The 26,276-nt window shown below is 38.7% G+C and overlaps 2 protein-coding genes across 6 annotated transcripts in view; one reads left to right on the plus strand and one right to left on the minus strand.

Moving 5' to 3' along the window:
- Positions 1 to 547: 547 nt before the first annotated feature.
- LOC139764897 (uncharacterized) lies at positions 548 to 14,251 on the minus strand. Its single transcript, XM_071691960.1, has 7 exons — positions 14,093 to 14,251; positions 11,844 to 13,151; positions 7,174 to 7,661; positions 6,308 to 6,468; positions 5,713 to 5,956; positions 3,276 to 3,393; positions 548 to 2,463 (listed from the first exon to the last, which is right to left on the minus strand). The coding sequence occupies exons 2-7, from the start codon at positions 13,107 to 13,109 to the stop codon at positions 1,498 to 1,500; spliced, it is 3,243 nt and encodes a 1,080-aa protein (XP_071548061.1). The 5' UTR covers positions 13,110 to 13,151; positions 14,093 to 14,251; the 3' UTR covers positions 548 to 1,497.
- A 2,146-nt stretch (positions 14,252 to 16,397) lies between these two features.
- Positions 16,398 to 26,276, plus strand: part of Gint3 (GDI interacting protein 3) — a 53,474-nt gene continuing 43,595 nt past the window's right edge. For 2 of the 5 annotated variants that reach the window (XM_071691967.1, XM_071691968.1), the window contains exons 1-2: positions 16,400 to 16,685; positions 24,199 to 24,363. The gene's annotated coding sequence lies outside the window, so the exon portion shown is untranslated. Of the gene's footprint in view, positions 16,686 to 24,198; positions 24,364 to 26,276 lie in introns of all 5 variants that reach the window. The other 3 variants (XM_071691966.1, XM_071691969.1, XM_071691970.1) reach the window with 3 other exon arrangements.

The following is a 26,276-nucleotide window of genomic DNA, read 5'->3' on the forward strand; positions in this document are numbered from 1 at the left end:
CATAAGTAGGACAAGCAGTCTATCATGCACACTTTACAGTTCTTTCCATTCATCAGAGACTTCAGTGCACCTCCAATTCTTCACCCTTGCATAACTATATTTATCAGTTACCTTATTACCATTCTGGCTAATCATCATTTCTAAACATCTAGACTCTCAACTTTTAACCCTCCTCCACTCATACTATGACAGACCATTTCTTTCAAAAACAAGAAATTTTCATGCTTATGTGCACACTTTCCAGATCCACTCTACAGGAAATTCACCTGTTTCACTAGTTCTTGAGAGACATTTCAGAGCATGATATAAGGTTGCATGACGAGCTGGAAGTTGTTGGTAACAAAGTTTAGCAAAGACAGTTGGGAAGATGAAATTGAAAGGAGAGTCATGTAAGGTAGAAAAACGTAGGAGTGCTCTGAAAGCTCAGATGAAAGGAAAATAGTGTGAGCAAGAAGCTTGCTTAAAGAAGTACTTTTTCTAACACTGATATATGAATGTCAGAGCCGAGTAATACAGGTCAGGATAGGTTAAAAATAAAAAGTGGATGTGAATAATTTGCCAAGTATATTTGGAATTAAGATGATATACAAAATAAAGATGTGAAATGGCTATGTTGTGAGAAGTCATCAGAAAGACATGTATGAAAATCTTTTAGGATGGTATGGTCATGTAGACCATATGGCTGATGACAGGCTGCAGTAGAGATAAACAAATGTATGCCAGATAATTGATCAGGGATGGGGATATTTCAGATGAAGATGCAATGGTAGCCTTTTTCTTATGAATAGACACATTGGTCTCACATGACAAAACAATTGAGTGAATACAGTTAAAATGCCTGGAGCACTTTTATACATACAAAGATCCATGTTTCACTTTAACAAACTGAGAATGAGTTGTGTATGTACAGAGGTTGTATTAACTTAATGCACTCAATTAAACTGGGAATGGAATAATAATAATTATAGAGACATAAATAAACACACTAAATCCTTTCTCAGAAACAATGTTTCACAATCATTGACATTCATATCAAACTTTCCTTTCATGATCCCTTTCTTATAATTCTTGTGTCCGTGTCAGTCAATATTGTATCATTAGTACACACCATCTTTCCACACCATGAGTACCTCTTTACACAGAGTGATATAACTTGGACAATTGGCCAATGGTGTGCTAAATTTGCAATTCAGTTTTATTGCATTTCAACTGAAGTCCTTCAAATATGCAAGTTTCCAGGTACACTTTAAGCAATTTATCAGTAAAATCAACATGAGATGAATATTGATAATTCCTCATACATGTTTGCCATTTCCCACATTAGCATGGTAATGCCAGGAACAAATGAAGGAATAGCCTCAGTCACTTGCATCCACTTTCTAGCTGTCACACTTACTGCACCAACACCAGAAAATCTTCAGAAAATCACAAAAAGGATGAAAGAAAAAACATGAATCACAGATGTAAACAATTTTTCTTCAAATATGCTACAAAAATTCATCCAAAATAAGTAGCAGAAGGTAATGGTGGTGGAAGTTGGGTAGGATCAAATGGTACTTGAGGAGGTGGTGGTGGTGGGTGAGATGCAGGTGGTAAGGTTGGCATGTTGGGTGCTACAGGTGGTGGTGGCATGTTATGTGATGGAAATGGTGGTGGCATGCTGTATGCTGTTGGTGGTGGCATGCTATGTGGTGGAGCTGGGGGTGGTATGTTGTGTAATGGGGGTGGAGGGTATTGGTCAGGTGGTGGTAGCATGTGGGATTCTGCCAGTTGCTGGGGGAACCACCCTCTTTCCCCAGCTCTTACAGGTTCAACTCCTGGGGATGCTGGAGGATGAGAATGCATCATTTCATTGAAAGTTCCTGGTGGATCCCTATGCTGAAATGAATTTCCTGTTGGGGAAGGAGAAGAGGTATGTGGATGGCTAGGGATACCAGGTGGACTAGCCACATCTGGGGAAGGAATGCATCCTCGAGGAATTGTAAACTGTGGTGGCCCCCCAAACTGTAAAGGTGGTGGTTGTGGCCAACCACCTGTATTTGGGGGAGGACCATCATGATACCTCTCATCCACAGGAGGTATCATGGCCATTTCTTGACCACCTGCCATTTCCATCTGGTTTTGGAAATGAGAGAAAGGTCTCGGTTCATATGACCCAGGATTCTGAGGCATTCTTGGAGATCCCTGAATAAACGGTGGGGGAGGCCTTATGGGTGGACCATGCATACAGTCAGGTGGCCCTAACGGGAAAGGTGGAGGCCCTCGTGGGCCAAACCTTGGCTGCATCATAGTTGGGTGGCCAAACCTATGATGACCTCTTGAGACCATCCCACGTCCCCTAAAAGGATTGTGATCACTATTTTCTCCAACAGTTTCACTATGACCACGTCCACGACCTCGAGTGTGAACTTGTCCACGACCACGTTTTTTCTGAGGCTGGAACTCGTTTGTGGAAGAAGTGTACTGTAAGAAATACCGTGTAAAACAGTAACTAATTATTCAAACATTTACCATGCACCAACTAGTACAAAGAGATTCTTTTGAAATGCATGAATCATGCATACTGTACCTGAAGTAGATGATGCATGATTGGGATAATTCTTGTGTGTAAAATAATGACAAAGTAATGAACACCTAAAAGTGTCATATGGAGGTACAGGCAGTGAACATGGAATGAGAAAAAGCATATCAAAAGAAAGAGAAGAGACAGAGATGAGGGGAAGGAACTTAAGTCTTGTGGACATTAAGTCGTGTGAAGCTGATGTATGCTATATGCCCTGGGAAAGTTTGTATATTAAGTTTAAGCAGCTGCGAGATATAAAGGATATATCAAGTAATGTGCACAGGTTTGCAACATGTGGAAATTAACTTTGCAAAACAGGTTCTTAGTTGAAACCCTGCTGGATGGCAAGAGGGTAAGTTGCTCAATTCCCTAGGGTAGATTTGCTACCCTGCTATAAGTATTAGATCAACTTTAATAAAACTGAACTGAACATCTAATACAGCTAAATAAATATTTCCTTCTTCTAACTATATTTCACTACGAGAACCAAGCAGAGATGTATTTCATATTGAAATCACATAATAACAACAATGAAATGTTAAAGACGAATCATGATCTACATACAAAATACATCATCTTCAAGCAGCAAGATTTACAGGACAGTGATAACCAATTATATGAATCATATTCAAACAAAACCAGGATCTACAAACTGAGAAATGACTAATGTGTATCATGTTATTCAACTTTTTCTCACTCGAGCAGCACATACCTTAGTTTGCTTGGGCCCCCTTAATGCTCTTGCTTCTTCTTCATCATCAGAGAAATCTTGGCATTCATATGGCATCAGCTCATTGCCTGTTAACCCAGAAGCATCACTACCCTTGAGTCTGAAACACAAGATGCCACTAAGAATTTACATTGACTTACTTTTTGACAATCAGTAATGTTAAATTACAAACTGGAAGGAGGACTGATATCTGTACAGATAATTCAATCATCTGTATATTTATTTATAATTACCCCACAATCCCTGTCTTAGACAGAGTCCCAGTGTTACACTGGATCTCTTTCCATAAGTTCTTACAGCCCAAGGTTGCACTACAACCTGTAGCAGGGAAATGTGAACTCTACTGAAGAGAAGTTCTTTGACAACACTGTACTCTTAATGATACAGCCTCGTCACAGGTGACTTTTCACTCAAGGTGTAACCCTGAGCGAGTGGAGCATGCAAAGAATGAGATGTGTTGGTACATGAGTCATGCAAAAGAACATTAATGAAATTTATGCATTTTTGTAAAGTCACCTCTGCTGTATGTTAATGGAAAAAATGACAAAAAATACTAGCAAGATGAAGAGCAATTACAAGAGCTTAACTAAATCTATGGCTGTAGGGAGCAAAGAATTGGTTACAGTCTCCATTTCATTTAAACTCATAAAAACTAATGGATTATATTGAAGCATCATGGAAACAAATTTATAATGTGAACTAAAAATTCATCACCTGCCATCCTTCTATCTCATTCCTTATATTTGCTTCATACATGTTTGCTGTTTCCTGAGTTAGCAAAACAGTGTTGGTTGAGAACAGATACAGAATGACTTCTCATTACCAGTCTCTAGCAGTCGTACAATGCAGCAAAACCAAAGCCATATCACAGCTAAGACCCACAGACCATTCTATGGTTCCCCCCAACTAATTATATGTTCTAATTCTGTGTATTGACGCTGAAAGTACAAATTATTTGATTCACCCCTTGTCTTCCACAGTATTACCAGAATATAACTGCTTGTGGTCACACCATGTGTGATAAGTAACTTCCAGGAAGGTTGTATCATCGCATCAAAGATTTTCTCACTCCAAAGGAGACCATCACTTTCCTGTTAATGATTGCAGCACAGCCTTTAAGTTGCAAGATCCCTTGGAGAAGGGTCCTGGAGTTATTAATACCTAATATGATCTCTTCCAACAACCATGTTTACAAATGCATACTTAATATTTTCATTTACTTTTCCCTCTTAATCAACTGTCAATCTGCTCATTTGTATTCTTTCTCTAATTCAGTTACCATCTCTCATAATAAACATTATACCATTCACTGTTGCCATTACGTATACATCGTGATATGTTCTGTTCACTGTGGCTGGGATGAATATAATTAAAATCAATGAATTGCCAGTCTCTTCCTCAAGGCAAAATATACAGCCGTCCAGTGACGCATGTAGTGGCATACAATGATTGTTATTGGATATCATACCCAAACTTTTTTCATACACTGGTTAGACTATATAACGATGTCTAGGAAACCTGTATAAGATCTGCACTCCTCTTGTTATGTCATACTTTGTGAAGCTATGATACTCTACAAAATAACAGACATTAAAGACAAAACCCAAGGGAATCATATTTATTTTTGACAAAAACACTTCCAAAATACCTCGAACCTCACTACATATGCCATTCAGTAGTCTTAGCATTTCATGTATGTGTAGCACTGAAGTAGCATAAGTTTAAAGAGATGTAGTATGTGTACACAATGTTTCACCACTTTGCATTGTATATCCTCTTATGGAGAAAATTATATTCTAGTTGATGGTAATAACAAACTAATGGAGGTAATTTTTTTGAATAGTTGAGAATCTCCCACACGCTTAGCATACAGTAGAAAATAGTTACAATGAAAGGGTTAATTAAAGAAACTTGAATACATCATTAATGAGAACAAAGCCAGTCTAAAATCCCTTATATAGCTAACACAAGATCAGAAGCCTTTTCAACAATAAAAAAAAAGAAATGTAAATTACCCTCTCAATTTGAAAACTGTTTTATTTTCTGCATGCCAGCCACAGCCATGAAAGCTCAAAAACAACTTTGTTATAATCCAAAGATGCAAATGGAAGGAAATGAAGTGACATCTGTACAGGACTGTATGTTGACATGTTATAGTTTTGCTGATGGGATACAAGCATGCTATTTGAAGAACTTTTCAAAGACTTTCAGAATTGTGATTCTTTTGCACTGTATTTAGAGCCTTCCAGCAAGCAGTGCTGCCCAAACCATTAGCCTGTGCAAAAAATACGCAGGTGGAAAATGGGATATAAAGCCGAGATGAAAGGACAATTTCAAAGCATGTTCTGAGATGCAAAAAGTAAGACAAGACCACAAAAATTGTGCAAAAACATTGGTAAAAACAGGTAAAATGACTTACTTCATAAGCTCATCAATGACAACAAAGTTGGTGTGTTCTGTGCTGGGGGCAAAGTAAACTAGGTCTCCAGGATCAATCTTATAGCCTCTCACATGTTCAGCAGAATTGAAGCGCACCACATAAAATGGTTGTTGTACGGGGCCAAATACATCAAATATTTGCCCTAGTGCTCTGTTGCCATGATCCAGGAACAGCACCGAGTCTAAGTCTATTGCTGGGATGTTGGGAAAGGCTTCGACAACCACTGGAAACACATTTTATTTAATATATTTCACAGCAGTTATACACTAAGAATGTTTCATTCTAGGTGGTAAGTGTAATGCAATAGAAAAAGAGGCTTGCTTTTTCGGTTCAAAATATGTAGAAAGACATAAGGTCTGAATATAAAGCTTAACACTTGGGTTAATGGATAAACAATACATTGTATAATTTCTCAGTATTAAGTTGAACAATGTTAAATGGATGAAGAAGACAAAAGATCTGAATATCATGCTTAACAATTAGAGAAGATACAAAAAGGTAACAGAGGAAGATAACATTTGCCTATGTAGCATGAGACACCATTTTTCTGACGAACGATATGCTCACTACTAACCTTGCTGTTCAACAATGCTGAATATTGTCCCTATAGGCCGAACTTGTTCCTCAGGCACAGATATGTGTAAATCCTCAATGGGAGGCAGATCCTCTATCAGCAGCTCCCCTGGAGTCAGAAGAAGATCTCGCTTGGTTCTGCGCTTTTTTTGCACCACAACTCTGATGAATTGTTCAACAACATATATTAGTAGACCACTAGTACATCATTTTATTTATGGTGAACCTCTACCTCTAGATAACACAATATCGATTTTATGTGCTGAATACCCAAAAAAGTCATGTAAGCTTTACATAACTGGCAGCTCATGTATAAAGACCAAATCCAATGACTAAACCAAACAAGAACATCGGTTATACATTAAGTAAAATGTAAAACATTCTGCTCTTTGAAAAAAATCATGCCAATTAGTCCACTTAAAAATACACCCAACTACTAACTATCCCAATGAATGAAGACTACTAGTAGTGTCACATTATATATTGTATTATTAACAATAGTATTCTTAATGTTATGCAATATAATGGAGGGTAGCCCTTTAAGACTTCTGAACATAAAATTAGCAATGTAATACACTAGGAAGTACAAAATAGAGTTTTGCATATCACACAAAAGATGGGGAATCTGTGTGTGAGAAGCTCCAGCTTCTTATACACAAACAGGTAATCACACAAACTCTGTCTTCTCAGAAACATGCACATCTATTCCCATCTGCCACCCATACATGCATAAAACATATACACTCATTCTTCATCCTTTGAAATAAATTTTTCCAACAGACAATGTTCCATCCTGTTAATTCGTAATCGCACATCTACAATAATATTTCAAAAACTCAACTACTCTTAATAGCGCAATTCACCTACTTTTCTGTCTGTGAAAGAACTTCCACCTCAGCAGTTCCTGAAGAACTTGCTTGACTTTCAGCCGATGAACTCTCACGCTCTGACGAAGATGACTCTGAATCATCCTCTGAGTCATCAGTTCCACTTCCAACATCAATTGTGTATCTGTAGCTACCAGAAACTATGATATCAAGATCTGGAGTGTCACATCTACTCTCATCATCAACAACTCCATTACTTAATGTCTGGTTAACCTGTGATGGATGATTACTCTGATCACTACTCAGACTTGAAAACTCACAGATGGGTTTCATTATAGTATCACCCTGAGGTTCAGGGGACACATGTGAAGTGACATTTTCTAGAGTACCATTAACCAGCACTTCTTCAGTTTTGGTATTATCACAGCTTGTGTCCATGTTATCGCTATCACAATCTTCATCGCTGTCAGATATTCCATAACTTGTCAAGAGTGACAGAGCACTGGAGGCCAAAACGTTTTCCTTTCTCTGAAATAAATATCATACAATCTAACTCAATATTTCATATACATCTTTCAAATTCAAATCCATTTTCATTCTCACTTTTGTTAATTATGTCCCTACCTACTGTTTTAATATGCCTCAAAAAGGTTGAATACAAGCACTGGTTAAGCTGTTGTTTAGCTATTGGCTAAGTTGGTGCTATTACTTACCATATTTCCATTTCTCGATTAATATGGGTAAAACTGAAAGTTGATGGAGAGAGATGGGTGATTATTGGTGCATATGCACCTGGGCATGAGAAGAAAGATCATGAGAGGCAAGTGTTTTGGGAGCAGCTGAATGAGTGTGTTTGTGGTTTTGATGCACAAGACCGGGTTATAGTGATGAGTGATTTGAATGCAAGGGTGAGTAATGTGGCAGCTGAGGGAATAATTGGTATACATGGGTGTTCAGTGTTGTAAATGGGAATGGTGAAGAGATTGTAGATTTATGTGCTGAAAAAGGACTGGTGATTGGGAATACCTGGTTTAAAAAGCGAGATATACATAAGTATACGTATGTAAGTAGGAGAGATGGCCAGAGAGTGTATTGGATTACGTGTTAATTGACAGGTGCGCGAAAGAGAGACTTTTGGATGTTAATGTGCCGAGAGGTGGTGAGAGTAAGTGAGCTTGGGAAGGAGACTTGTGTGAGGAAGTACCAGGAGAGACTGAGTACAAAAGGGAAAAAGGTGAGAACAATGGAAGTAAGGGGAGTGGGGGAGGAATGGGATGTATTTAGGGAATCAGTGATGGATTGCGCAAAAGATGCTTGTGGCATGAGAAGCGTGGGAGGTGGGTTGATTAGAAAGGGTAGTGAGTGGTGGGATGAAGAAGTAAGATTATTAGTGAAAGAGAAGAGAGAGGCATTTGGACGATTTTTGCAGGGAAAAAATGCAATTCAGTGAGAGATGTATAAAAGAAAGAGACAGGAGGTCAAGAGAAAGGTGCAAGAGGTGAAAAAGAGGGCAAATGAGAGTTGGGGTGAGAGAGTATCATTAAATTTTAGGGAGAATAAAAAGATGTTCTGGAAGGAGGTAAATAAAGTGCGTAAGACAAGGGAGCAAATGGGAACTTCAGTGAAGGGCGCAAATGGGGAGGTGATAACAAGTAGTGGTGATGTGAGAAGGAGATGGAGTGAGTATTTTGAAGGTTTGTTGAATGTGTTTGATGATAGAGTGGCAGATATAGGGTGTTTTGGTCGAGGTGGTGTGCACAGTGAGAGGGTTAGGGAAAATGATTTGGTAAACAGAGAAGAGGTAGTAAAAGCTTTGCGGAAGATGAAAGCCGGCAAGGCAGCAGGTTTGGATGGTATTGCAGTGGAATCTATTAAAAAAGGGGGTGACTGTATTGTTGACTGGTTGGTAAGGTTATTTAATGTATGTATGACTCATGGTGAGGTGCCTGAGGATTGGCGGAATGCGTGCATAGTGCCATTGTACAAAGGCAAAGGGGATAAGAGTGACTGCTCAAATTACAGAGGTATAAGTTTGTTGAGTATTCCTGGTAAATTATATGGGAGGGTATTGATTGAGAGGGTGAAGGCATGTACAGAGCATCAGATTGGGGAAGAGCAGTGTGGTTTCAGAAGTGGTAGAGGATGTGTGGATCAGGTGTTTGCTTTGAAGAATGTATGTGAGAAATACTTAGAAAAGCAGATGGATTTGTATGTAGCATTTATGAATCTGGAGAAGGCATATGATAGAGTTGATAGAGATGCTCTGTGGAAGGTATTAAGAATATATGGTGTGGGAGGCAAGTTGTTAGAAGCAGTGAAAAGTTTTTATCGAGGATGTAAGGCATGTGTACGTGTAGGAAGAGAGGAAAGTGATTGGTTCTCAGTGAGTGTAGGTTTGCAGCAGGGGTGTGTGATGTCTCCATGGTTGTTTAATTTGTTTATGGATGGGGTTGTTAGGGAGGTGAATGCAAGAGTTTTGGAAAGAGGGGCAAGTATGAAGTCTGTTGTGGATGAGAGAGCTTGGGAAGTGAATCAGTTGTTGTTCACTGATGATACAGCGCTGGTGGCTGATTCTTGTGAGAAACTGCAGAAGCTGGTGACTGAGTTTGGTAAAGTGTGTGAAAGAAGAAAGTTAAGAGTAAATGTGAATAAGAGCAAGGTTATTAGGTACAGTAGGGTTGAGGGTCAAGTCAATTGGGAGGTAAGTTTGAATGGAGAAAAACTGGAGGAAGTAAAGTGTTTTAGATATCTGGGAGTGGATCTGGCAGCGGATGGAACCATGGAAGCGGAAGTGAATCATAGGGTGGGGGAGGGGGCGAAAATCCTGGGAGCCTTGAAGAATGTTTGGAAGTCCAGAACATTATCTCGGAAAGCAAAAATGGGTACGTTTGAAGGAATAGTGGTTCCAACAATGTTGTATGGTTGCGAGGCGTGGGCTATGGATAGAGTTGTGCGCAGGAGGGTGGATGTGCTGGAAATGAGATGTTTGAGGACAATGTGTGGTGTGAAGTGGTTTGATCGAGTAAGTAATGTAAGGGTAAGAGAGATGTGTGGAAATAAAAAGAGCGTGGTTGAGAGAGCAGAAGAGGGTGCTTTGAAATGGTTTGGGCACATGGAGAGAACGAGTGAGGAAAGATTGACCAAGAGGATATATGTGTCGGAGGTGGAGGGAACAAGGAGAAGTGGGAGACCAAATTGGAGGTGGAAAGATGGAGTGAAAAAGATTTTGAGTGATTGGGGCCTGAACATGCAGGAGGGTGAAAGGCGGGCAAGGAATAGAGTGAATTGGATCGATGTGGTATACCGGGGTTGACGTGCTGTCAGTGGATTGAATCAGGGCATGTGAAGCATCTGGGGTAAACCATGGAAAGTTGTGTGGGGCCTGGATGTGGAAAGGGAGCTGTGGTTTCGGTGCACTATTGCATGACAGCTAGAGACTGAGTGTGAACGAATGGGGCCTTTGTTGTCTTTTCCTAGCGCTACCTCGCTCACATGAGGGGGGAGGGGGATGGTATTCCATGTGTGGCGAGGTGGCGATGGGAATGAATAAAGGCAGACACTGTGAATTGTGTGCATGGGTATATATTTATGTGTCTGTGTGTGTATATATATGTGTACATTGAGATGTATAGGTATGTATATTTGCGTGTGTGGACGTGTATGTATATACATGTGTATGGGGGTAGGTTGGGCCATTTCTTTCGTTTGTTTCCTTGCGCTACCTCGCAAACGCGGGAGACAGCGACAAAGCAAAATAAAATAATAAAATATAATTTCCATTTTTACTATTAATGAAGTTAGTGCCCATGCTATCAACAATTATGGAGTATTTGTCCAAAGTATTGTGTGTATGGGAAACTAGTTTTCCCACGTCTGCATTGGAGAAAATAAAAACAGCAGACAGTTTAATTACTGTAGTATCACATATAACCCTAGGGCCCTTTTTATAAGGTTCCTATAGCTTCAAAGTTGGCTACAATCAGTTGTGGGGAAATGATGATCTGCTCTGGAATGGGGAGTTCAATAAGATTGTACTCCTTCTCCACTGACAATGATGCAACCTGTCACCCTGTGAGGGTAATGAAACTGCAGAACTAGAAGATGTGCAAAAAAAATGTTACAGCCAGCACTGAAAAGTCAGGAACCAAAATAAGTGAAATCCTTTGAATCGCCCAGGTACGGCATCGTAATCCTGGCCCTAAACCAATACAACAGTAGAATATCAAACTGTAGTGAGACATGTACTAGACATTGTAAAATAATCTCAATGAAAGTAAGGATACCATTTGTATATAAGAAAACATTATCATACATGGTTCAAGGATATCAAAATTACCTTATGGCTTACAATAGGTATATACCAGCCTAACCATAGGGTACCCTTAAGATAAAACTAGACAATCAAAAGAGTATACTTGATCAAATGAATAGTAATGATTACTGTAGATTGTAGCCATCAAAAGCCTGATCTACTAATATGAACTGAAGATCTTTGGTCTCAATCTCCAAAGGGTAAACAAGTTGCTGAAATCAAGGAAGTGTAAATGGAAAGTATGGTGAATGGAAATCAACAGCTCTCCAATTATTGGATAAACAAGCAAGGATATACGAGAAAAGAGAGGAGTAATTGAAAAGTCAGTAATTAATCAAAAACTAACATTTTAAAATATTCAAATACTAATTCAATACTTACAAAATTGAATTAATTACCTGGCTAGAACTCTGGAGGCTTGGGGAACATCCAGTGGCATCATCTCGTTCCACAGCAGTACCAACAATCTGTGGGGAATTGCTGTTCGAAAGAGATGATGGTGATACATTTGTAGCTCCCAAGGATTTGTGAATGGCTGTTGAAGGTGCACCTGTCACAGGTGGGTCCACAGCAGCTTTAGCTGTGGTTATACTTCCTGCTGTTTGAGCTAGGACTGCATCTGTGGTTGTTAGACCTGTGCCTTTCATTGTCATAGCTGTGTCTGTGGTGGCATTTTTATTTGTCAAGGATGGCATTACATTTGTTATCTTTGAATTTGGAGTGGTATCTGGGAATGCTGAAGGGGCAGGTGTGACTACGTCAGTGTTGACTGCAGCTGTAGAAGGGGTAGTTGTCACTTTTTCAGTGTTGACTGCAGCCTTAGAAGGAATTGTTGTGACTATTTCAGTGTTGAGTACAGCTGTAGGAGGAGTAAATGTAACTTTTTCAGTGTTGACTCCAGCCACAGAAGGGATGGGTGTAACTTTTTTAGTGTTGATTGTGGCTTTAGAAGGAGTAGGTGTGACTATTTCTGAGGTGATTACACCTGTGTCCATGGCATTTGGAAGAGAAACTGCAGTGGGAGAGGCTGTGCAGGTCATGGTTGAGACTGTATCTGTTTGAGCAATGCCTTCCATGGTAAGGGTTGTGTCTGTAACTAAGGTTGTACCGGTCAAGTCAGCCGTCTCTGAAGTGGGGTCTGAAGCTTCATTTGTCAAGGGTAAGACTACATCAGAAGTGGTCTTTGATGTGGAGGAGGTAGGTTGGATTGTAGAAGAGGTGGGTGTGACTGCTTTAATGTTGACTGAATTTGTGGTGGGTGAAGTTGTGCCCGTGGTCATTATGGCTGTGTCTGTATTGGCCAGAAGTGTGTCAGTATGGGTGGTGGTAGTTCTTCCTCTGGCTGAGTCCTCAGTAGCTTGAAAATATGTATCCGTTGTATTGGTGGTGTTTAAAACAGTGCCTGTGGTACCAACAGCAGAGACTGTGGTGGTAGGAATGATTTTATCCACGGTGGTCAAAACATGATCTGTGGGAATCTCATTTGGTGCAACAGATGTGTCGCCAGTGATAAAAGAGACCGAATCCCTGTTGTTGACACACTCCACAGATGTACTGTTTATGGATGAAAGATGAGGCACATTAGGCTGGGGAAGTTCAGTATTAAGGTGTGCTGAACCTGCTGAGGGACTTCCTGTTGCCGTCTCCTCTTCCATGATATCCATTTGTATGCTTGAATGTTTCCGTTCTTGTTAAGGTACACAACTCTGTGTGGTAACATTTGTGTTAATGTACGTACATGGTGAAAATTGTCACTTATAATTTACAAGAATGCATAACAAAGAAAAAGTTCACTGCAAGCAAAGTATCTATCTGATAAGTTTACATCAAAGGAATGTGATGTCTTAACCGATTAAACTTAAACTTAATATGTTCAAAGTTCGATAATCCAGATGATGGAAAAAGTCACAACAGGTGAGCATAGTACGTAGCTACTTAATTCTGAATGGCTGAAAATAATCGATTTAAATATATATTTCATGAATGAAACATATCTTCACATTTAGATATACCTTTGAAAGTTATGACAGAATGAAGCGAAAACTTTTTCAAACTTCTGCTGGTCATACTAAAGAGAGAAATGAGCTTAAATGACAGGTAGAACCTAATTAGATGAATATTTCTAAAGGCTCCATGAATACTTTTTGAAACAAAGGGAGCACATAAAATGGCAATGGCAAGTTCTAATCATACCATCAAGCTTATATAACTTCATACAAGAATAAAGCCCAGTGAGACATGGTCATTTAACACTATTCATAATTCTTGAGTAACATTTTATCATGACCCACGAGTAACTGTTTATCATGACCCGTGAGTAACTTTGACTCATGGGTAAGTGTTTATTCAAGTTTTCATTCCGACAGAATCACCCATATGTATGGAGGTTTGACCTACGACCTGATTGTTAGGAGTCGCGTCGAAAGCCATTATACCCATAAAGTCGTACTTCCGTACACGAGTTAAACCATTGTGCTTAAAGGGTTACGTTAAACTTTGAAACGTAAGAAAAAAATATTCCATGGAGTTTAGTTTCCTTGCAGTATATTCATGTCTGAGTGATCAATATACCCTATGAAGGTAATCATACTAGAATATAAATGTCCTCGTCTTGTTTTGACTATTCTACGCCATCAGTTTTACATACCTGCCAATGCTGATGCTAATTGCTGTCCTCCTCTTTTAAGAAGCAATGTACTTGAGATTTATTAGCTTCTACGGACCTAAGCTTGCTCATTTACTTGGTAGGATCAAGCGAGGAGCAGTCACATTGTTGTTATGCTAGCGACCACCGCGGCCATGCAGCAACCAGCTTAACCAACAGCTAACAAACACATGTAGCGCACAAAATTGTCAGCGATAAAAAAAGTGTTTCAAGTTTAAATCTCAAATACACAGTTTGTTTTCAGTAATGAATACAAACTATGGAGTATTCAGATTCACTTTAAGGAATATTGTACATCTCATACACTGTAAAGTTTATTTATGATGATAATGAGCAATATGAAAATATCTTCAAAATGTTCAGTCATCTCACATTTCAGCTAGGCCAACCATTTCCTTCCATCAATATCTTATATATGTTAAATGTATCGGTTTCACTTAATTTATTGGCTGTTGAAAGGCTGAATCACTTCGATTGATGAACACGAGACAACATTTGAAAAGGTGTACAGTACATTATTACTTTTATGAAACAGCGCAATATTAGAATTAACTTGATAAGGAAAAGAATACTGGTATCCTATATAATACCGTAAATAATGTATGTTATGGATAACAATACATATGTAGCTGATTCCTTAAAAAGAAAAATATATTTCTTTAGAATAGTTTACCCATTATTCGAGAAGAGAACGGTAGCAGGGTAGTAAGAATGAAAACGGCTCGGGAAGCTATGAAACTCAAGAAATTCTTCATCCAGCTAAATGAGGATACTTAAATGCCACCATTGTGCTTAGACTCTAAAATCCTTTGTTTAGCTGAATAATGCTACTTGAATGCCTCCATGGTGCTGTATCCTGAAAACTTAGTACGTTTGAAGCATTGATAAATTAATATGCAAATTTGTCCCAAAGGATAATCCCAACTGGGTCCCTGCTGATTTCTAAGACCATAGATGGACGTAATTCTTTTACCTTTGTTCGCTTAAAAAAAAGTATATGCAATAGTTATAGCAAGAATTTTCTTTGTTCCAATGGCTCCAGTTGCATTAAATTTGTATATGACTAGAATGCACTTCTTTATAGATGAAACATTTAGGTTCGGATTTCTTATATATTTCTTAGCATCACTTACATTAGAATTTAAAGCTATAAAAGCCTTCTTAATCCGTTAAGTCGATCCTCATTTGTTTTCACGACTTCAATGTCACGTGTCGTTTCCTCTATACAGAGGCAATTTTGGAGGGAAGTTGTTTGACATTCGGCGGGCTGTTTGAATGCAGGATTTCGAGGTAAATTTACTTGATTTTTTCTGTTGTGTAAACTTTTATTATTATGGAATTTAAGATGACGTACTATTTGGTAGACTGAAGGGTTATTTGGCTGTTTTGTTATATATGCCTTGTTAAAAAGGTAATGTGGATCGTCTGCCAAAGATGATGACTCTATATTCGCAATGGCATATAAGAAATAATACTAGATGAAGACACAGATGGCGGATTATCCATAAAATTAGAGCGTAGTAACACCAAAAAAATAAAGCAATAATTGGAATGCAATTGGCACGTCATTGGCAAAGGGGACTCATGGCCGCTATATACACATACACATACACTCTCACTCATTTTTTCAACTATGGAAGCCAAGACTGCACAGCTAAGCATGAAAGTGTGGACGGAAAAAGCATCACACACTCTTAACTGAACAGGACGACATTTTCACTCAGGTTTGTTCAGTTAAAACCCTGGGTTAAAGAAGTGAGCGCACGTAGGCGCTTTGAGGAGACCCCGGGTACGTCATGGGGGATAATGACGAGAATCCAACGAAACATCGTAAATCCTAATTTATATATATAAATATGTGTATAAATGTATATATATTCATATATATATTCTCATATATATGAATATATATACTTCCTGAATTCCCTCGTGAGGTCGGTCAATGAGGGAAGCCCTTCGTTTTCATCCAGTAAAACGTCTATTAAGGAAAAGGAAAATGACTATTTTGCGACATTGTTCTATATTATAGCATAGATATTAGTATTCTAAGCTCCTGATGCCTATATGAAATATGATATTTTTAGAGAAATAGGAATAATGGATTTATTATAAGAAATGGTTATTCCATACCACCTCAGTTTTAGCTCTTGGCCAATTTATATCAATCTGATTAAAGCTTATCTGATCATAATAATATTCTAGTAATTAAATATATTATTGTAAAATATTCATGTCTCGAATATTGCCTGAATATCCCTAGAAAGGATGGAGAACGGTCATTGGTCACGTGGCTGGCAGTAACGAGGGGGTCGAGGAGCTAGTGTTGTTATGGTGCGTCATCTGACTGTCTCATCTGGTTGATGGGTGATTAGGTAGAAGACATCTCTACCTCCCCCTCCCTCCCTCAAGGTGTTCCAAATTGTGATGAACGAGGCGGCGTTGGAGGTGGCAGCCGGGATCAACTCTACAGTGACACAGGTGACGTCGGCACTGCGTCTTCTGGTGTCCACGGCGGCCGACGTCATCCTTGACGCAGAGGGTCAGGTCTCCCAGCAGTCGGTCTACCAGGTCAGAGGTGAGGAGGCCGGTTGGGGGCGGGGCTGGGGGGGTGAGAGAGTCTCTCTTGCTCTTTCAGACGGTCGCTCTGCCAGGTCACGGTCGAAGGGTAAGGTGGTCATGTCAGCAGTTGCAGGTCAGGTTTGAGTGAGTGAATGAGTTAGGTGTAACAAGCAGACTAGTAGTTTGGAAGGGAGGGTTGTTAAGTGGTTTCAGACGGTCTCTTCGCCAGGTCACGGTTGAAAGGTAAGGTGGTCATGTCAGCAGTTGCAGGTCAGGTTTGAGAGTGAGTGAGATAGGTGTAACAAGCAGACTAGTAGTTCGGAAGGGAGGGTTGTTAAGTGGTTTCAGACGGTCTCTTCGCCAGGTCACGGTTGAAAGGTAAGGTGGTCATGTCAGCAGTTGCAGGTCAGGTTTGAGTGAGTGAGTGAGTTAGGTGTAACAAGCAGACTAGTAGTTAGGAAGGGAGGGTTGTTAAGTGGTTATGCCATCGTTGTACATTCGATGGAGCACGTTGACCTATGGGGTGTGGCAGTGCGACCCTAGAGTACGACTGTAGGACCATACATCCTCATTCAACTTCAGTTACATATGATGTTTGGCCTTTGACCTGACCATTGAGCGTTGGGTTTTATGAATGACAGGTCATCCAGTTTAGAGTTGGGTTAATTGACGAGCTTAGCTCTGCATTACTGTTAGCTTTGCATATTGAGTGGCTTTGCTCTGCATTGCTGGTGTAGTGTTTCGAGAATACAATCACCGTAGCTGAGCATGATTAGGAATATTATATGTGAAGGAATGATATTAGATTGATTTACTGGTAGTGAGGGATGATGAGTTTGGTTTTATCTGCAATATCTCATTTCTTACCGTCGAATGATTACCCGAAAGCAAGGAGGGCCATGATGTAAAGGGAAAATGCAAGGTTAAGATAATAATGATGTAAAGTATACCAGTTATGAAACAAGTGAAAATGTATGCTTTCCATTGAATCTTTCGAAAATGGCTACATATAACATACTCTCAATATCTCATTTTGATGACAGAAATATATGTGGAGGACAAGTCTTTCTTAAATATCATTTTGAAACGCAAAGAAGTACGCAGGGAAACATTTAAGTAAAGATGATTTTAATGCTATATGTTCAGATATATAAACATGGCTGAGAGGCCCGTAAGTTGCATTTGCAGCGTCCGTGGAATTAGGGTCTGCCTTACCCTACAGGCTTGCAGTGAGTGGGTGGAGCACTGGAGCTGTAGATAGCCGTTCCGTAGAGATATTGTATCAGTGGAAGTACAGTCTTGTCAAAGAAGTTATGACTCTAACAGAGTCTACGTTTCCCTGGTAATAGAAATAGTGCAGCCTTGAGCTGCAGGAACCTTTAAGATTGTTCAGGGTTACACTAAGACTCTCATAGAAATTTGGTCTTCAGATAATTATATATAAGTAAACAAATAATCTTTTCATACTTTTTTTTTGCTGTTTCCTATGTTTTTGAGGTAGAACTAGGAACAGGTGAAGGAAAGGCCTATTTTGCTTATACTGATTAAGTATATACTGTACATGTAAAACATTCATTATACAGTACTTGAAATAGAATAGAAATTAGGATTTTATCTGTATGTAAGGTTCCAAAGGGATGCTGAAGCAAGCATGGGAGCGACACTACCCACTGTCAGCAGTAAAATTGCTGGAACAGGAGCTTGCCAATTGAGTTTATGACTAAACTAATTTTTATGTGGTTTTTATCTGTCAGTCATTAGGTATAAATGCGTTGAAAAAAATGGTATTTATTGGTGAAGAATAAAATTCGTGAGAAGAGTGGGTTAGAAAATGAGAATTGTAAGGAAACCTCCAAGAAAGGAAGGAATGATCTTGGAAGTGCATTATTTAGAGATTGTGTTTTGTTACTGTCATACGCATGATTGCAGTGGGTTTTGCAAGAAAAAATCAAAACTTTGAAATTATATTTGCTTAAATCTTTGATCATATAGTGGAATAGTCAACCAACCAATGAATGACATATACACATGACATTGACAGATGTAAATAACAGGAACATAGACTGGTCAAATGCAATATGTGATTCCAGCATAAGACAGCTGAAGATGTTACAAGTGACTTTAAACTTGTAAATATAATTGTCTCTTGTTATGAATCTGTTTGTTTCTAAGCCTTATTTTTCCTGTTGATGCCCACATTAGTGCTTTACAAATTTGACAAAATCAGATCTGATAGAATTCCCGCTTTGACAACAATAATAGATGAATATTTCCAAAAAATGTACTGTATTTTTAGATCATTCTCAGCTGATAGGAGAAATTAGATGAGATTTTCATAGGTTCTCAACCTTTCTAGATGTATGTAACTTCCTTTTATAATATTCAACCTGACATTTACCCATATCTTCATAGCACTCCCTACTATTCACATACTTTTTAGTATAGGATTAACAACAGGTCCTGCCAATCATGCTCTGTAGGTCTGATTGTATTCTTACGGTATAATACTGTTGCAAAATAAAATCTGTTACTATATATTCCAGTTAATTTTCTGGCATCACTTATTTAGAATTTTATCTAATGTATGAGGTCAATGTTGATTTTATATGAGCTTTTAATTGATGCTGCCACATGAGAGGTAAGGAGTAAGTTTTATAAAAGTTATGTTTAGCGGTGCCACTTCATGATTAGAGTTTTTGTGCAAATATTTTATACAACACAGATTTTGATTATGACTAAGAGGAGATATGTGAGGATACATATAAATGTATAAAACTTCACCTAACCAAATATAGCTGGAAGAATGAGGGCTCAGTATAAATGGGCGTGGGTTGAATAATGGATAGGAGCAATACAGTATTATGAACCTTTGTAACTTATCAGCTCGAAAACTCAGAAAGTGGTGCTTGTAAACTCTACTTTTGTTTCATAGCTGCAAATTGCTTAATTGTAAGCTGCTACCATGTTTTCTTGGTTTTGAAAACCACTGTGGGCAATGATATACTTTCCTTGTACCAATTTATTATTGAATATAGTAGTATTTTCTTTGGAAGAAAGTTTATTATTACAAGTAGATATGTTTGTGATGGTTTTAATGAAACTAGATGGGTTTTACTTAAGAAATGACTAGCTAGTTCAAACCATTTTAGGGCTGTCTCATGTCTTTTTATAGTTTTGTTCAAAAACATTTCTGGACTATAAATTTAAGACTGGCTTTGGCATTTTTCAGTAGTTAGATGTTTGTGTATTAATCATAGGGTTATTGATTTGATGAGCACTTTTGTTTGTGTATTGTTTCAACTTTTCATTGGTGCGATATAGGCATAGATTAAGGAATTTAAAGTAATTTTGGATAGTTTTTGTATGTGCTATTCATGTATGGGATCTTTGTTTTAAGGCAAATATCAGAAGTTTTCATGGACTGTGCATTTGACTACTTTGGTTTATCACCCATTATTGCATCAGAAAATTAGTGCTGGGAATTCGTAGCTTGATATCAAATTGTATATTTCACAGTGGCTTCCATGATTTCAAAAAGCTCTGTTTTGAAATGATATCGATTTTATTGTGCTAGGTGCTAGGAGAATGCTGCTGCTGTATTGCTGTTGCTGTGAGTGTTATTGTTGTGTATTCCCTTGCTCATTGAAGTGAGGTAAAATCTGTCTTCTTGCTTTTCTTGGGTTATTTTTGGAGGAGTCAGGTATTTTAGGTTCACTTGCTACAATGCTATTTTTATTGGGTTTTGCCCATGCTGAGCTAGGTTAGATAAGTTAGGTCTCAATCACAACGTGTGCTTCGATTTATGTATTTAGCTCTTCATTTTCCTTGATCTACAAAGCCCTCCCCAATTTGTGGGCATTGATTTAAGATTCTAGAATGAAGAGGGGGAAGTACAGTAATTGAATATGGCACTCATTCTCCCATCACAGATTTCTCATTGCTGTTATTTTTTTCTTTCTTTTTTTTTTTGTTAATGTAGTGATACAAGGAAAGTAAAGAATTACCACACTATGCCCTTTCAAATGGTATGGTATGCATTTTGAAGTTAGCTGATGACCTAACCCCACCTAAGCTAACCTGATCTGGCTTATCCATGCCCAACCCAGTCTGATATAGCCCAGATAGTACAGGGACAAATGATGATTGCTTGAACAGTTATAAGAAAAGCCAGATGCATGTTGATTTTGGCTATTGATGCTGTCATTCATGTTTTGATTTGAGCTAAAGGCTCCAATAATGAACAGAAAGGTAAATGTACTTCGATTTATTTTGCACTAGATTTATTTTGCACTTATTTCTAGTGTATGTTAGGTTTATTTATTTTACCTTCAGTTCTCCCAGGGTTTCAAAGCCCCCACCTTTTTATTTTGAAGCTTAGGAAAACTGGTGTTAAATCATTAAGAAAGTAAACCTAATGTAACCCAGAAATAAGCCTGCATTGTGATCCAGTACTTATACTTTCTGTAATCTACTTTAAGGCAGGGCCTGGAATACAAAATAAGAGAGAAAACGAAAACAGATCAAGAATAGAAGACAAATGTGGAAGCTTAGAATGAATATAGTAGGTTCTTATTGGTTGAAAGACTTCTCAGATAGTGTAGAAGATGAGTCTTGGGAGCTATGACACTAGTGCAGGTGCTGTCAGGTCATACATGCTCTGAATATCCATTTGGAGCTGCGGAAAGTAGACGTATCGTTGTCTTGTGTGGATACTATTCTTTTTAGTGAATGTTGTCTGGTTTGTGAAAGATCTGACAACAGTCATCTGATTCATGTAAGGTAACAATGGGAATCCAATAGTATCCTTTACGAACAGGTCATCTGATCCACCCTAAATATGGCATATCATCAGCCTTGTCATCCACCCTGTTGAAATCAAAGATAACAAAGCTGGAAACCACATAAAGCAGCATGTAGAACAATAACCTGCTGCATGGGAACCACAAACATTCAATGCCTGCATAGTGAAATGGGTGTCTAATGCAGTCTCACCTCAATATTCCTTGATGTCATTTCTATGTAACAGCACTAGAACCTACCCATCCAAACCACTCCATAACAAACCACCATTCTCAGATAGAAATGAAAAGCATACCCCACCACACTTCAACAACATATACCAACAGATTTACCCTTCCCTGTAAACACAATACTTTATTGACTAAATATATACATATACACCTTAGCAATCTGATGAGCATTAAACAACAGCCTTCCCAACTTAATTATGATTACTTCAACAGAAAATGAGATACATCCACCAGAAACTACACTTCTCAGATGTATTATTATTATTATCATTTTGCTTTGTCGCTGTCTCCCTCGTTAGCGAGGTAGCGCAGGAAACAGACGAAAGAATGGCCCAACCCACCCACATACACATGTATCTACATACACGTCTACACGCAAATATACATACCTATACATATCAATGTATACATATATATACACACACAGACATATACATATATACACATGTACATAATTCATACTGTCTGCCTTTATTTATTCCCATCGCCACCTTGCCACGCATGTAATAACAACCCCCTCCCCCCTCATGTGTGCGAGGTAGCGCTAGGAAAAGACAACAAAGGCCCCATTTGTTCACACTCACTCTTTAGCTGTCATGTAATAATGCACCGAAACCACAGCTCCCTTTCCACATCCAGGCCCCACACAACTTTCCATGGTTTACCCCAGATGCTTCACATGCCCTGGTTCAATCCATTGACAGCATGTCGGCCCCGGTATACCACATCGTTCCAATTCACTCTATTTCTTGCACGCCTTTCACCCTCCTGCATGTCAGGCCCTGATCACTCAAAATCTTTTTCACTCCATCTTTCCACCTCCAATTTGGTCTCCCACTTCTCCTCGTTCCCTCCACCTCTGACACATATATCCTCTTGGTCAATCTTTCCTCACTCATTCTCTCCAAGTGACAAAATCATTTCAAAACACCCTCTTCTGCTCTCTCAACCACACTCATTTTATTTCCACACATCTCTCTTACCCTTACATTACTTACTCGATCAAACCACCTCACACCCCATATTGTCCTCAAACATCTCATTTCCAGCACATCCACCCTCCTGCGCATAACTCTATCCATAGCCCACACCTCGCAACCATACAACATTGTTGGAACCACTATTCTTTCAAACATACCCATTTTTGCTTTCCGAGATAATGCTCTTGACTTCCAAACATTCTTCAAGGCTCCCAGAATTTTTGCCCCCTCCCCCACTCTATGATCCACTTCTGCTTCCATGGTTCCATCTGCTGCCAGATCCACTCCCAGATATCTAAAACACTTTACTTCCTCCAGTTTTTCTCCATTCAAACTCACCTCCCAATTGACTTGACCCTCAACCCTACTGTACCTAATAACCTTGCTCTTATTCACATTTACTCTCAACTTTCTTCTTTCACACACTTTACCAAACTCAGTCACCAGCTTCTGCAGTTTCTCACATGAATCATCCACCAGCGCTGTATCATCAGCGAACAACAACTGACTCACTTCCCAAGCTCTCTCATCCCCAACAGACTTCATACTTGCCCCTGTTTCCAAAACTCTTGCATTCACCTCCCTAACAACCCCATCCATAAACAAATTAAACAACCATGGAGACATCACACACCCCTGCCGCAAACCTACATTCACTGAGAACCAATCACTTTCCTCTCTTCCTACACGCACACATGCCTTACATCCTCGATAAAAACTTTTCACTGCTTGTAACAACCTTCCTCTTCTGAGCTACGAACACCATAAATCAATTCTGTATTACAAACACTGATTGTACATATCACAAGACTCCCTCATAAGCAATATGCAATTTTTGTTGAGAGGACAATGAACACCTCTTCATGAATAGTGTTACTCACCTCTGACATAAAAACAAAATCACCACCGTCGTTGAACCATGGTCTCTCACTGGATGTGGTTGGTCTCATGAATGTTGTGGGATTTCCATAGATGGGTATCATAGAGCAGGAAAGTAAGAAAATATAGAAGAGTAACAATTGTATGAGGCAATTAACAGGGGCAGGAGTAAGTGGCTTGAAGCCCTGTACTTTTGTATTATCAGTTCTTAAAAATAGGAACAGAAGATAGAACCAAGCAAGGATTCGCCCTTGAAGGTTCAGGCTGAGGTGTCTGAATGTGCATGCAAGTGGCCCAGACAAAGAGAGTGGAGAGATAGGTACCCTGTATGATTACAGAAACTGATATTCTGGCTCTAAATGAAACAGTGTTCGAGGGGAAGGAGGTTGAAGGGTTCAGAAATCTTCAGGGGATAAAAGTCCTGGCTTAATTAAAGGAAAGTATCGAGAGAAGGGGTGTTACTTATATCTATTTGTATTATATGTACTTTAGTCTGTAGAAATGGGTGAAATTGGTGAGCTGCTGGAGAACCTTCATATCTTTAGTCACTTTTTGTGCTGAGGAATTAGGTCATACGAGGGAGTGGATGAGTTTTATAACTCTGCTACCCATTTACATTTATAATGAATTATGCTTTCAGACGCTGCATATACTAGCTTGATGAACTTGGTGTGGTGGTTAGGGTTCACACCTCTCCAAGGTCATGTGCTGAAGGCTCTCATCATTATTTTGGTTGTCAATTTCATCCTTATCACAGTCTCCTGGCACGTGTATGCTCAACGGATATCTCATACACTATCATTCAGTAAGTTCATTTCTTTTTAATGGAGTTTTTTAGGGTACAGCAACACTTTTTTTTATGTGTTACATCACTGTCCATTAGAATTAGGGGACCCATATTCATCATTGGTATTAGTTCATTGGCCAGAGGTTATGGTAAATAAATGATACAGTATGTATTTTTTTTAAAGTGGTTTTAAACATAATATTTGAGTGTATTCCATTGTATAGAAACTGTATCGTTCACAATGATAGATAGGTTAGAACCACAAATGCAGTGAGTAAAAGTAGTTCTGACTGAAAAAAAAATTGTACTGTGAAAGTATGTGAGCTAGAGAGACAGAAAATTGCCATGCCAGAGTAATCCTATGCCATACATCAGATACTGATAGAACCTTAAGAATTAACCAGATTAATATGTAAACAACTCATGAAGTGAACCTAGTCAATCATAGGTCATCGTTTTGCTTTAATGTATTGACTTATGAGTCTAAAATGCCGTTAAAGGTCAGTTAGAGAGAAACAAAAGTTGGTAGGAGATATATCTGTCTTTCTAGGCCTCACTTGCTCTTGAGGTAAGGTTACAGATCCATTTCTAATAATAGGGGATTCTCATTATGAAGAAATGAACTAGGAGCAATTTGATTTACTTGCAAGAGGAGAAACTTGGAGATCAAGATTCTTAGAAAGTGTTTAAGGAATCCTTCCTGTATCAGCACTGGAGTTGGAGGAAATGTTGCTCTGTCAGTCATGTTCTCATTTTCACATACAGTGGCCTGGAAATGTGAAATACTGTATCAATTCCCTTCCATCCTACTCGCATGCATGCCTTACTTTCATGCTGAAAACTTTTCCATTTCCTACAGTTGAAGCACCTTCCACATGGCATCTCTGTCAACTCTGTCATAACCTAACCTAAAACCTAACCTGACCTGACCTGACCTGACCTGACCTAACCTAACCTAACCTAACCTAACCTAACCTAACCTAACCTAACCTAACCTAACCTAACCTAACCTAACCTTTTTATAATCCATAAATGCCACATACAGATTCCTGTCGTTCTCTGGATGTTTCTCACACAAATTCTTCAAACAAACACCTAGTCCACAGATCCTCCCCCACACCTTAAGCTACAATGCTTCTCCCAAATACAGTAAGATGTTTGCTGAAGTTGTATAATCTTTACCCAAAAATCCATGCTTGATAAGCTCCCATGATTTTTTACATAGACTAAGGTAGAGGTTGACAGATTAGCAGTGCCCCCATAAGATTCACTCTTGAGCTTTTCAAGGTGCCTCTTGATACCATGTAGTTTTGTTACCAACACCACAATATTCATTTAGGCATGATAATACACTTATCTAATTTATTTGATATTTCCACCTTCAGCAACATAGTTTGCAGTATATGCTTACGTTTGCATGCTACACGTAGCACTATCACTTGTACTCTTTGTAGCAGACATTTTAAAGGTCGAATTTATGAGAAGGCAAAAGTAAAATGATAAAAGCATGGTCCTTGATAACCATGTAATCAATCAGCAGCTGTAACTTATGCCTTATCATTTATCAGCTGTTCATGTCAGAAGTAATATTTGAACTACTGAATGTTTTCAAGTATAGTAATAACCTTAGAAATCTCTGTATTAGGGATGAATTTGATGATGGAAATAGTTCACATCTTATGTGTTTATTCAGGTGTACCACCATATAAAGGAAGATTTGAGATGGCTCAACATTTTATGAGAAATCTTCTCTGTTACATCATATTTATAGCATTCAAGAATGACCATGATATTCAAGGTAGCAGTTTAACTAGGGGTCTGAAAAATTTAAGAAGTGATTTACACACCATTCATGATTTTTGATATACAGTACATACAAACATATATCTTGAAAGAAAGAAGTTGCACATCTGAGGTACTTTCATGTACAT

This window comes from Panulirus ornatus, chromosome 51, assembly GCF_036320965.1.
Source record: "Panulirus ornatus isolate Po-2019 chromosome 51, ASM3632096v1, whole genome shotgun sequence".
Classification (NCBI taxonomy): Eukaryota; Metazoa; Arthropoda; class Malacostraca; order Decapoda; family Palinuridae; genus Panulirus; species Panulirus ornatus.